A 13,189-nucleotide genomic window follows, 5' to 3' on the forward strand; every position below is an offset into this window, starting at 1 on the left:
ACATTAACGGAGTCGCCTCTCGGTGGTCTCGAGGCTAAACAGGCACAACTCCCTCAGCGTTTCCTAGTCAGAGCGATAACGCACGCTCCCTCACAGGGGCCTATACCCTTCCGCAAGGTGCCGACCCCATTACCGCGGCCTCCCGCAGCCCCCAACGCCGCTGCCGGGGCCTCGCCCGGCCCCTCTCCGCCTCCGCCGGGGCTTCCGCCCGGGGCGCGGGGCAGGGCGGGGATAGCGGGGAAGATGGCGGCGCCCTTGGCCGGGCAGGCGGGGGCCGTGCTGCGGGACCTGGCCCTGCGATCCGCCCGCCTGCGGGCCGAATTCCCGGTGAGTGAGCGAGCCCGGCCCCGCACCCCGCCGTCCCCGCTCGCCGTGCCCGCCTGAGCCCCGCGGCCGGCGCGGCTCCGCTCGCAGCCTCCCCGCGCCCGTGTCTGGCAGCGGGAGGGATCTTTGTGCTCCCGCTGGCTGCGATGCTCGGGCTGGAGGATGCGCCCGACCTGCTGCCCCGGGGCGAAGCTGTGGCGGGCAGGGCAAAACTGGCCGGGCTCAGGGCTGGACAGACCAAAGCTGGCCGGGAGCGCCCGCTCCGAGCGCCTCGGTGCTCCCACACCTGCCCGAAGTCTGAATTGTTTCAGTAGCAGAGCTGGGTGACGCTGTGCACGAAGCGATGGCGTTTGTCTGAGCGCGTTTCGGTGGCAGCATCGCGTTGGTTTGGCTCAGTGCGGCTGGCTAAGGTCACGCTGGGGTGAAGATGCCTGGTTGTGCTCTCCTGGGAAATCGATCCTTGCTCAGGCTTCCCCGGTGGTCCTGAACCTCACCAGAGCGGTGGGGAAGAGTAGCTGAGCTCTGGAAGGGCTCAGGGGCTCTCTTGAGGTGTAGCAGGAGTTCATTATTCACCTCGACAGCAGCCATGCCGAGGTAAAATGAGATACGCACATTTAGACAGCCCTCGTGCCTTTGGCAACCAACTCCGTTATTTTACCTTTTCATCATGAGCAGCTGCATGAGAATCTTACTTTGGTCCACACTTCTGTGCATAAATGTTTTCCCCGAAGCAAAAGCCCCTGGAGCAAACAAAATCTGTTTGTGTCCGGTTGTCTCTGCAGGTGCCGCTGCTGGGAATGCTCCTGGCTGCAGGCGCAGGGCTCTGGGGTAAAGGGTGCTGTTGGTGCTTAACCTGTGTTGCACAACTGCAGTTGTGTGGTTTATCTTTTAACCTGAAGCAGGCTGTAAATCTGAAATCTTTTGTGCCCAGCTTTCCTATTTAATGCTGGGTACAGAAATCAGTGCAATTGATTTGTTGATTTAGCATTCGTCCGTTTCATGTATACACACTGTTTATGTGTTTATACACACACACAGTGATATCTATAAACATACATTTATCTGTATATATACAGATTTAATCTCATTACTGTGGAGGGGCAATGCTGCCAGTCACAACAATGTTTGGGGAATATGCATTGTATGGTTGAAGATCTGTTCCTGCCATCAAGGCTTGGGTGAGTCTGATCCTGCAGTAAGGAATTTGGAGGTAACATCCCTCTTCTTGTAGGGCTTGGAAAGGCTGGAGTATGGGGCATTGTCTGAAAAGAGTCATCTTGGTGTGAGCTCAGGAGGTGTTCTGGTTGAGGTGCTTTGGTTGGTGTCAAGCCCTGTCTCTGGTGCTGCAGTGAGATAGAGGTGGAAATTAGGAGCTCATGGTCTGTTCAGTCATCTCTCAAAGCATGGAGGCACTCTGTAAATTACCCCACTAAAATAACTGGATATCAGCTCAGATTCTCAAGAGTATTCTTAGGATATCAAGGTGGCCAACTTTAAAAAAAACATCTTTTTTTGTGCATTATTTTTGAACTAGAGCTATTGAGCTTGTATTATAAATCACATTTTGTTATTCTGTTTCTGCACTCTGCCAGATACTGAGAGCATCTCCCAAGATCTGTGTTTTCCAAGTAGGCTATTTTCAAGAACCACATCAATACTGTATAACAACAAATCAAGTTCTTAACTTCAAAGCAAACCACTTTCCTTTATAAAGGTCTTCAATTTGGCAATGTTGCATAATAGAATTCCCATCTAAACAGTCTCCTAATCTTCCACTGTCTCAGATTTTAAGCTACAAATGTGTTGATCAGCCAGAGTCTGGATTTCTGTGCTACAAAATAGGATAAAGGATTTGAGAGTAAAAACCCTTCCATTGAAGGTTTTTCTCATTTCTGTCATACATTCTGTTGCTCAGATGAGAAGGTACACTGTTACTTTATTTAGCACAAACCACCAAAACCTGTCCTTAAAGCCCATCATGGTGTTTCTTGCACAGATGAGGGTCTTCCATATGGTGTGAATGTGATCAATCTCCAACTTTGTTGTTTTGGTAACCCTATGTGATATTTAGAATCTCTCCTCATAGCCCTTATGACTTACTGTTGGAGTGGTGTTTCTACACTTTGTTGCAAAATTTCTTATTATTTCGAAACTGTAGCTGTGAAATTTGGTTATATGCTGTCATTGTAATCTGCCGACATTTTCCTGTGTAGCTTCATTTCAGGGGTGCAGTAAATAGTAGTTGATTCTATAATATGAAATTATTTTATCATCCTTTTGCTTTGCCTTTACTTTTTTATAACTGTTGAGCATTTTTTTACTCCTTTTGCTGTTTATATTCTTGGTAGATTCAACTCTTTGTGCTGCTGGAGTTTTAAATCTGACCAAATGTTTCAAGAAGATAAAAGATAGGTTTGAGATGTCTGCAGTGCATGTGGACAGGAGCATTCAGGCCTGCTCTTGCTGGAGCAATATTTGTGAAGAGCTGTGACAAACGCTCCGGGGACCACTCGGCAGCAGAATTCAATCTTGTTGGCTGGCAACAAATAGGCTCCATTGAAGGCTGTTTATTTGAATGGGAGTTGGATTGGGCCCTTTGGGAGAATGCTGTGTATTCAAAATAGCTTCAGATGCAGTGAAATTCAGCGATGAATATAAATGAGGAACAATTAAATCAGAATCATAAAAAAAAAAATAAAGTGCTTAAGGTAACTCTCCAGTATTCTCATAGGGTGAGCAGGTTGGTTGGTGCATTATGAGCCCTATCCCAGCCTTCAGAATGGGCCTCAGTCCTGCCTGAACACATCCAGATTCCACATGCATTGAAAATATTAAAAAAACAAAAAAAGGAAGGAGGGGAAGATGAAATTAAACAAGATTTCTGGTATAAAATCTGCTGGAATCTATGGATGTTACAAATAGGGAACTGCGGGGTTGCTCACTGCAGATGCCTTCAGTTCCTAGACTTGTATATCTGTAAAACCTCTTTAATGTTGAACAGAGAAAGTTCTGCCTTTTCCAAGAAACTATCAGCTGTGGTAGCTGATCCTCCACGTGACACATAACATTACTGAAAAAAACTTTTCAATTCATGGCTTTAGAAGCTACTTCAATGTAGAATTTTTCTTTTTTTCTTAGTTTTCTTTGGTGTTCTTGAAAATTTCTTTGGACTGCTTCCCTATTTGGCTTTTCCTGGTTGGCAGTTTTGCTATATTTTCAAGGTTTTACATTTAGAGGCAGGAAATACATGAGCCTACAGACTTTCACAAACAGCTTTTTCTACAGGCACCTCATCTAAATGACAGGAAAGCCCTCTTCAAACTCTAGACAAAACTGAAATGCCAAAGTGGAGCAGATGTTTGGCCCACTCCTCCCCTGCAGTTCCATTAAACACATGGTTATTGAATCCTATTTTGAGATGAAAAAGGAAATGAAAACATAAATATAACCTCAGACTGTGATTTTATTTTTTTTTTATTTTTTTCCCCCCAGTTAGTTTTCTGCTAGTGGAACTTCTACCCTGGGAGCAATCTGGCTCTGACACAGATACTGACAGCTCTGCCTTGGAGCAGAAAAGCTGCATTTTGCTGCATTGATTTACTTTCCTTTCTACCTCCTGGAGGTATAATCAGGGGATGGGGCTAACTAGGTAAGAGGAGAGAGCCTTCATGGATATGACATTAGATGGAGAATTATCCACATCTGTGGTTTTAAACATGGCTCTGAATAAATCCTTCTTCCTGACCCTACATCTGAACTCTCAACCAGTTTACCCAGAGACTTCCTACATTCCTTGGGTATGTTTAGGATTGGTTGAAGTTTTTTTTATATAAAAGCAAGTGGTTTTTTTTCATTGATCTGCCTCCTGAGGAACTAGATAAAGTGTCAATAGACAAATTGTGTTTTCTTTACAGTTATCTGAGTCACTGTTTCCTCCTGTTTTTCTCTGGAAATGTCAGTGTATGTGGTGGTTTTCCTTTTATTTTTCCTTGATATTTTTTAAGTCACCTTTCATTTGGTCTATCTGGCTGATGACTGCCAGCAGGGATTTTATCTGAAATGTGTGAAGCAGCTGAGGTTCTTTTGGGAATACAGAGAAGTGAGATGAAGGTTTAGACACAGTTGGAGTATAGTTGTTTCCTAGAAGTAGTTCCTTTCTCTGTTATTTTATCCTTTCTCTTGTTTGGAAGGTTCATTTTCACAAAAATGGGCAATGTCCTCATTTAATGTATAGAAATGAGGTTGTCTCCCTCCCTGTTTTGGGGACTCACTCATTCCAAAGGGATTTAACCTCAACTGATAATTTTTGTTGGCCACGCCTGTAGTGAGTAGCTCAGCTCATTATTGCCTTGGCCAGTCCAATTTTTCTGTGCTTATTTGTGACTGTGACTATCATCTACAGCTTTGAACATATACTTTGAGGATTTTCTCCAGAATATTTTTTCCTCTAATACTCTAAAAGCAGTTTCGAACCATCTGTGACTCAGCTTATTTCTTCCATAGCCCTTTAATAAAACATAGGACAGAGAAGTCATATTACCTGTCCAGCTGCATATTACAGTAGCTTTGGAACTGGTTATTAAACATTGATCCATGATTAGTAGCTATTGATTTTATTTTAACAAGATAACAGCAGGAGTGGGTATGAAACAAATAGGAGTTAAGATTGACTATTCTGAAAAATTCCTCAGTAGTGGAATTTTGCTGTGCTGCTGAATTCTTTGTTGTACAAGTGAGACTTAAATTCTGAACTGCAAGCTGAAGCCATCCTTTAATGTGGTAATGAAAATTAAAACCCTAGATTGGTGTTGTAGTTAGTTTGTGCTATTATGCTGATGGTGATGCTTTTGTATAATTAGTGGCTAAATGTTAACTGTGAAGGAATTTAAAGACTTGCTGTTTTTCCACTTACTTGTTGGAACATCTTTTTTAATTCTTCAGTCAACAATTTATACTGATAGCACAAAATACGTTCAATAAATGCAAGTTTTCTTCTGTTTAAAAGGTGCTGCTTTGAGCAGATTTACCCATGAGCTTTTTTCTTCCTGTCCTCTCTCTGGTTTCTTCCTAATTGCTCATGGGTTTCCCTAAACTATGAGAGTCTGTATCCCAAAATGGAATTAAATTTTATTTTGATTCTGTGATGATCTGAGAGTTAAGAAGCTTTGAGTCCAAAATCATAAAGCTTTAGGCACTCACACCCCCATTGGGCTTGAATGTGGGTTGGGATGTTTAATTCACATTAAACATTTAAGAAAAGACTTATGAACATATTTTGTGGTACATTATTATTCATTTGTGTTTACTTACCTTGCACATGGGTAGTACTTGGTGACAGATCAATTTCTGTCTACCTGTTTGTCTTTATTTTGTGTGTTTTAGAATCACAGTCTGGGTTGGGTTGGAGTCTGAGCAGTGTAAGCTGTGAGAATCAGCCTCAGTTTGTGTCAGGAAGAGAGAAAATCACTCACACTGTAGTTTACCTTTGGTGTCTTAACTCTTGTCCTCCTAAATTCTTTATGAGATGCAAAAGTTTTGTAAGAATTGTCAGGAGGAGTGAAAAATTAAGTGAGAGTTTTGATCATGTTTGCTAGGTTTGCCTGCTTGTCTGAGACTTTTGACTGAAAAATATGAAACTGCAAATTAAAAACCAGACACAGATTACTAATGGAACACTTCATCATCTTTTGATATCTTTCTCTGAAGGATCTGTGGACAAAAGGACAGTTTAATTTGACATCTGCTAATTTCATGTCAGCCAAAAAAGCAGTTACTGCCTTTTGTAAAAAAAAAAAAAAAGCTGTTCATACAGAGCATTGGTATAAAAATGTCAGGGAAATTCCAATTATTGGAGGAGTTGAATGTGCCAATTGTACATAACACTGATGGGTATAGGTAAAACATAGAGCTCTTCATGATAATTAAAGATGAAAGGCCTATTAAAAGGAAACAGAGCCTTTTTATTGTCAAGATAGTGCTTGCTAAGGTTTGAAGATGGCATAAAAATGTATTTTCCCTAAAATTTTCTATCGTCTTCAATTCTGTCACTTCAAACACATTGGAAACAGTGAATCTATTTAATTGAATTCTTTCATGCAGAGTTTCAGTCTAGATTTGTTTTTCAGTTAAATGGCTCAGATTAAAATAGTCTAAAGTAACACCATAAATTTTGGAAGTAGAGGAACAGATATTTAGAGCTTGCTTTAAACATGATGTGAGATGATTGGACATGAGTCCAGAGCAGCTGGAGTGCTGGAGCTCCATCTAGGGAGGGTTGATGACCCAGCTGAGAACCCACAGGTCAGGATTTGAGGGCACACCAACATCTCTGGCAGGGCTGTTGTGCATCTCTGCTGCAGGCACCTGCATCAGCAAGGACCTGAGGAAGTCTCAGCAGGCCCTGTCCTCATGGAGGACTTCATTCTCCCCAGGTCCTCTGGAGGGACAGCACAGCAGGGAACACATATCAGGAGTTCCAGGAGGTTTCTGGAGAACTCTGATAACTTCCAAATGCAGATGTGTGAGGAGCTGACAACAGGAGACCCTGCTGAACCTCACATGTGGGAGCAAGAACTGGTCAGGGTCCTGGCAGCCCCCTCTGGGGAGAAGCTGAGGAAAAAACAGTGGCTGTTGTTTATTTTAATGTTTATTTCTGGGTATTGCAGCATGGGTCGCAGCAGTAAGGTACAAGAAACAAGGCTGGGCACAATCCCAATTTCCTTAACCATTGGAGTAATGCCATCATCCTCTGGGCTTGGAAGTGATGTTTCATTGGATTAAAGTTTACTTTTCTCTCCCTCCATACAGTCAGAAATGTAGAAATCTGCTTTAGGTCAAAGTCTTTGAGGATGATGAAGTGATGCTTCTTGTAGTGTCCTAAGCTTGCTTTGAGATTTGAGAATGGCAGCAGAGTGAATTGATATAATTAGGTATAAACAATGGAAAAATATTAATAAAGAAATTACCAGCAAAGAAAGGAAAAATATTCTTAATGTTTGGCTTCATGTCAGTCTAAGTCAAATAGTCTAATTAAAACCAAGACTTATTAACTATAAAGGATGTCAATTCGGATGGAAACAAAAAATGGGTACCAATCTTTACTTACTGCTTCCAGGAAAGAAATTGGTATAGACCATTCTAGACTGGTTTAATAATCCAGATATGACTTAGGCATGCACTGAAACTGTTTCTCTTGATACTTGTCTATATTTCTTCATTTTACTACCATGGGCATTTGCATTTTTGTTGCTTGGAAGCGTTATGTTGCTTAGTGTTCAAAGTCATTCTGTGATGACATAGTCAGGTAGCGTGGAAATTATCATGATTTGACTTCAATATTAAAGAACTGGAACAAAAAAGCTGTGATTATGTTTCATATTTCCTTCTCTGTGATGAAAAATGGAGCTCAAACTGTCTAAATTGGCATTTTATCGGTGTTTTTCTTAAAATATCAGTGACTTCTAACACTTGAAAAAGCATTCTTCTAGGGCATGGTAGGCGTGAAACACTTCTTTGATAGATATGATTACTTGAGATATGAATGCAGAAACAGAAATGTTTCTTTTAATCTTATTGAATATTTTTTTGGGTTTTGTAACCATTTAGAAAGCTGAATTTGCATGCAGGAAAGAAAAAGTTGGTAGTGGCTACTTAGTCTCATGTTTGGTGGTACAATAGTTTTAGATTTTTTTCTGATTATGTTTACTGTTTAGAGCATTTCTTCATCGTTGCATAAAAATACCATTTTAGTCTTTTAAAAAATTAGGAAATTAAACACATTTTTGTGATCAGAACAAAAATATAAAATTTCCCCTCAAGATACTTAAAATATCTGGAGAAGATGGCTTATTTCACTTTTTGAATGTGTTGTGCATATCACCAACAATCTTCTTTCATTTGCCAAGGCAGGGAATGTGTTACAGTATTTTCTGCCACTGATTATGCAGTTGTGTATGGTAGTGAGTTTATTTTCATCAGATACTTCAAAGCCTTACTTTTTAGGTCAGGAAAGTATGCTTCTCTTAAAGCTTTGAAGTACAAAATAAGCAAAATGAACAAAATTTGACTAAAATTAATTACTAATTCTGCAAAGCAGAACTTCTGATGGTGAGAACATTGACAAAAGCAGAAATTGAATCTGGGAGTTCATATTCTTCCTTTGCCCAAGCAAAGGCTCTGAAAATCAATTCCAGAGCTGTAAAACTTCTGTAGACATGCTTGCTCTTTGGGCACATGTAATTCTGTTTTATTAGGCTGAAATTTGGTTTAAAAATGCAAGGAAAAAATATTTTGCCAACAATTTCTGCAGTAAGGAGAGAGGGCATTGTTTGGCTCTTTGAGTGCACTGGAAGCTTGGTGTTTGGGCTGGCAGGTTTGTTTTGTGGCATCCTGTTTGTGAGGTGACCTTCTGCATGTTGTTTGAACCAGACACTTTTCATGTAATCCCACAGAGAAAGGAACCTGCCCTGTGTCAGGGTTTTTGGAAGCTGCTAATGGTTCACTGTTCAGGTGAAGGTTCATGGCTTGGGGTGTGCTCAGCCCTGCTCAGGCAGCCTGTCCACACTAAGCAAATGCATCCCAGAACTTCTCAGGGTCACAAGGGTGCTGTCACTTAATTTGCAGAAATTTTGTTTTGCTGATTGTATATAAAGAGAGTCCTGAATACTCCCCTGGGTGGGCAGCAGGATGCAGTTGTCAGGGGTTTGATAATGTCCTGCTTTATTTGGAGGTCAGCCTGTAGCAGCCTGACTGAAACAGCTGCTGAACAAGGTGTGGGAAATGGAGAAGTGAGGTCAGGGTCTTATTATTCAAGAGAACACTCTTCCCACCCTCTCCTCTTAATTTTGAGGACTGTAGGCCTCACAAACCCATACATGCAGACACCCAGGAGGATCATCCAGGTGGTGGCTGCTAGGATCTGCCTTGTAGAGCACGAGGATGTGGGCTCAGATTCTGGTTTTGTGAGATAAGGAGAATCAGAATGACAGAAGGAGCTCAAGTGTGACCCTGTGCATGTTCCTGGTAGTTTACAATGGAGCTTAGTGGGTAGGAGAGTGTATTTACAGAAGAGCTGTCAAAATCCCTGAGTGTAAGCAAGCTGTAAATAAGTCTATAAAGTGTAATCGTTACTGGAGACTTTAAATCTGCAATGAGTGAAGGTCTTGCTTCAAGTTCATTCTTGTGTCTGCTTCCTTGCATGAGAAGTAAACAGAAGGATAAATCAGAAAGCTGAGTTTGTACATATATAGGCACATTAGAAGAGGATTGTGTAATTTCATTTGTGTTTTTTGGAGCCAATGACTGACTGAGTTCTGCAGTGGAAGAACATCCCCCCACACCAACTGTGTCCAGGAGAGGGCAGAGGTAAAGCCTGGGATCAGTCAGTTTGCAATCAGACTGAACCTAGAAGGACAAGGAGGGGCACAAGATCAAGTCAAAAGAACTTAGTAGGGCGGGTATTCAGAAACCCTTGAGGTAAAAGGGTTTCTTGCAGTAGACAGTGAGCAGGAACATTCAGAAGAACTGGTAAGGGAGTCATTACATTTTGTTTAGAATGCACTCAGGACTTTTTGTCCACGTCCACCCTGAGAACATTTATTATCCTTACAATTTCATCTGCAATACTGTGAAATACACAAGACATAACTGAGATGTTTCTAAAACTTTGTGGTTTTTACATGCATATTGCTATGGTTTTGTTTAAAAGGAAAGGTTCATGAACAGACACTCTTCTGTTTTCTTAATCCAGTTAATATGGTTTTGTAATCTAAATTTCAGAATTGTGAAAGAGATGGGTGCTGTTGTCTGAAATCCTCTTCTGTTTCTGTGATATTTGATAAAGCACAGCAAAATCGTGCTATTTGCCATTGTACTATTTGCTGTTAGAGCTACTATGGAAAAAATTAGAAGGTGGACTTTAATGAAAGAGACAAATAAAGCAAAAAAAAGCCTCCCCAGCATCCAGAGCTGATGGACACACTCCTGATGTTTCTCTTTCCCACATGAGGGATTCCACCACTGAGAGAGGAAGGAAAGCACTGGGTCAAAAATAAAGAGAGCTGTTGAAACATCATTATATGTTTCCTAATAAATATTGATTAATATGTCATTGTAGTTTAATATATCTTTTAGTGGAAGGGAATATTGTTTCAAAGGTGGAAGGGGTAAATCCTCAGGAATATTTCATATATGCATTAATGAATTAATTTTGAGGCGGTAGGTAGTGAATGAAATGTATAAAACCCCCAGTAATGGTGGCATTTTAATTTTAATGGGAAAAACCTTTACTAGAGCTACATATTTTTAGATTCAGTTACCTTGGAAAGTTGGCAGTTCAGCTAGTGAGCGAGTTTTGGGAAGGTTCTCCCACTTCAGTGAGCAAATCGGGGGAGAGTGAGGGAGTTTGATTCATGACTTGACTTTGGGGTCAAATCCAGTAGGCTTATTTCTTTAGTTAAATCGTTCACTTTCCCAGGTTAATTTTAACATTCTGGGTAGGCTGTTCAGGTTGAGGCTGAAACTGTTCTTTTTATAATTGGTTTCTGCAGGATCTTGCTACTTTGAACTGTCTTGTATTACACAAAAATGTCAGACCTTCCTACTCTGCCTAAAAGTGTTCCCTGCTGCAGTCCCCTGTGTCTAACTTTATATTTTCTTCTTAAAAAGCAGAAATGTGGCTTATATGGCTATCTTATGTAGAGGATATTTTATAGGTGTTTATTTGATAGAAATTTCTGTTCGTTTCTGTGGTATTATTGAAATAAAACTCCTTTGGTAGAACTGAAATTTGAAGGAGAACTTAATATTGTTTCTCATTTAAATTGTGTATGAATAAATGATTACAAATTGACAGATATGGTTTGTAGTGATTCCTTTCTTGAGTGAAAAACCAATTTCTATTTCCTTCTTAATTTAGGAACTTAAAATTATTAAGAGAGAAAAAGAGAAACTAGATGCAGCCCCAACACAAGCAAAATGAACTGTGAATTGAAAATTTAATCACTTCTTTTGTTTCCAGGGCTGTGTTCCATTGCACTAAATGCAGATGAACCAGCTTTTACTTAGGATTTATTAGTAACAGAGGTGCTGTAGGTGGTTGTGTGGAAAATGCAAAGTTCTCCAGTGTCCCTGCTGAGGGACCTAGACACCTACTGCTACTGATGCCTTGTTGGGACTACCTAAAACCAGACAACATTAAGAGAATAAAAAGCTGTTGTATTTATTGAAGAGCCTTCAGGTACATTTCAGGCAGTTGAAGGCTCTCCAGGGACCATACCCAAACATGGATGATGGGTCATGGTTTTAACTTAGGCCTTTTTCAGAGGGCTCACCCAGAGGATTCACTTGCTACCAGGCTTTTATTATTCCATTAAACAGTGTACAATATTTTCTGCTTTAATTTGTTTTGAAATAATTCAGCCATACTTTATAATGCCTTATGGAACTCATCAATATTGCCTGTGTATCTGTCTAATGAGAGCTCAGTAAATTAGCATATTCATTAAACAAACAAATTATTGTTCTGTTAGTAATTGGTGACTGCCTGTTTTTCAACAGATGAGTGATGTCAACTGGCATCAATTGGTTTAGTGTGCTTTGTTACCTACAGGTTGATAATCCTTGCTTTATTAGGTTTTATTAAAATAATCAGTGCTGCCTGGTGATGGGAGAAAAGTACTTTCCTTTAACTAAAAAGGATGAGATTCCTAAATATACCTTGTTTAGCTTTTCAGTTAAAATAGATTCCTTCTATAAAAATTGACATTTACTAGTTTAACAAAGCTCTTCTCTTTGTTTCTTTCATGTTTGTCACCATCTTTTTTTTCCTGCTGTGATGCACTCTGATTCCTCTCTCTGGTTTGCAGCAGCTCCTCTTAAAAAGAATCTTGCAATGTGTGACAAGAGAAATTGGCTTGTCCTGAACTGTGGGAAAGTATTCAGGGCAAGATTTAACTAAGCACTTGTTTTGATTGCCTCAACTAGAAGTAAATGGTGACACAAACACCTAATGCAGTAATAAAACAATCCTGTGATTGTTTCAAACTAGATTTCTGAAGTTCTTCTGGAGTGTTGCTGTTCTGGACAGTGAATTGCAGTGAATGTGAGTAATTGCTTTGGAAGGAGAAATGCTCTTGAGCAGGGAGTTTGATACTGTCTTCCCCAGGCTTGGTTTGCAGCAGTGCAGTCTCATTTTCAGAACGAGAGCTTCTGAGCAGAGGTGGTGGCTTGTTTCACTCCTCTGAAGTTGTTCAACTTGGAATTCTTAAAATTTATGCTTTCCAAGCTCTTGGCCACCATCTCAACTGTTTGATTCCAATTTTTTAAACAATTTAACAATAGCAATCCTAATAATTATAGTAACTGTAAGCTCCTTTTATAAACAAGCCCCTATTTCTTCTTTCTATATTTTGTGAGTATATGGAGAGAACCATTTAGTTCTTTAACACAGCATCTTTTTTTAAAGAATCATGGATATTAGGAATAGTAGCAATTATCCACAAGAACAGGCAGTCCAGATTTACTAAACAAAATGTAGGGCCATACTTCATATGTGGTTTTATTTTATTTGAAGTTAGGTTTCTTAAACCTTTGTTGCATGGACAGATCTCACTTCTTCTGAGAAGTGAGTATATGGTTTATTGGTATAAAACAATAAATTACCCTGCAGTTTATTGATCAAAATGCTTTAACCTTTAGAAAACTGGGAAATGTGATAGGTATTTTTTTCTGTGTATTTTATTGCTCAGGATATTTTGTGTGCTATATTTTCAGGAATAAATATGGAACTCAAAGGTCTATAGCTGTTGACTAGAGTTGGGGGGGGGTTTAATCAGTTCAAATGAATTCCCTTTTGTAGGACTAAGTA

At 40.2% G+C, this 13,189-nt stretch overlaps 1 protein-coding gene across 1 annotated transcript in view; it reads left to right on the plus strand.

Annotated features, from left to right (window-relative positions):
- The first annotated feature begins 219 nt into the window (after positions 1 to 219).
- The window catches only part of SUCLG2 (succinate-CoA ligase GDP-forming subunit beta), a 105,699-nt gene continuing 92,729 nt past the window's right edge, over positions 220 to 13,189 (plus strand). The window contains exon 1 of the mRNA XM_030228035.2: positions 220 to 327. Coding sequence (XP_030083895.1) covers positions 244 to 327 — 84 coding nt within the window. The 5' untranslated portion in view covers positions 220 to 243. The remainder of the gene's footprint in view (positions 328 to 13,189) is intronic.

This window comes from Serinus canaria, chromosome 12, assembly GCF_022539315.1.
Source record: "Serinus canaria isolate serCan28SL12 chromosome 12, serCan2020, whole genome shotgun sequence".
NCBI classification, from domain to species: domain Eukaryota; kingdom Metazoa; phylum Chordata; class Aves; order Passeriformes; family Fringillidae; genus Serinus; species Serinus canaria.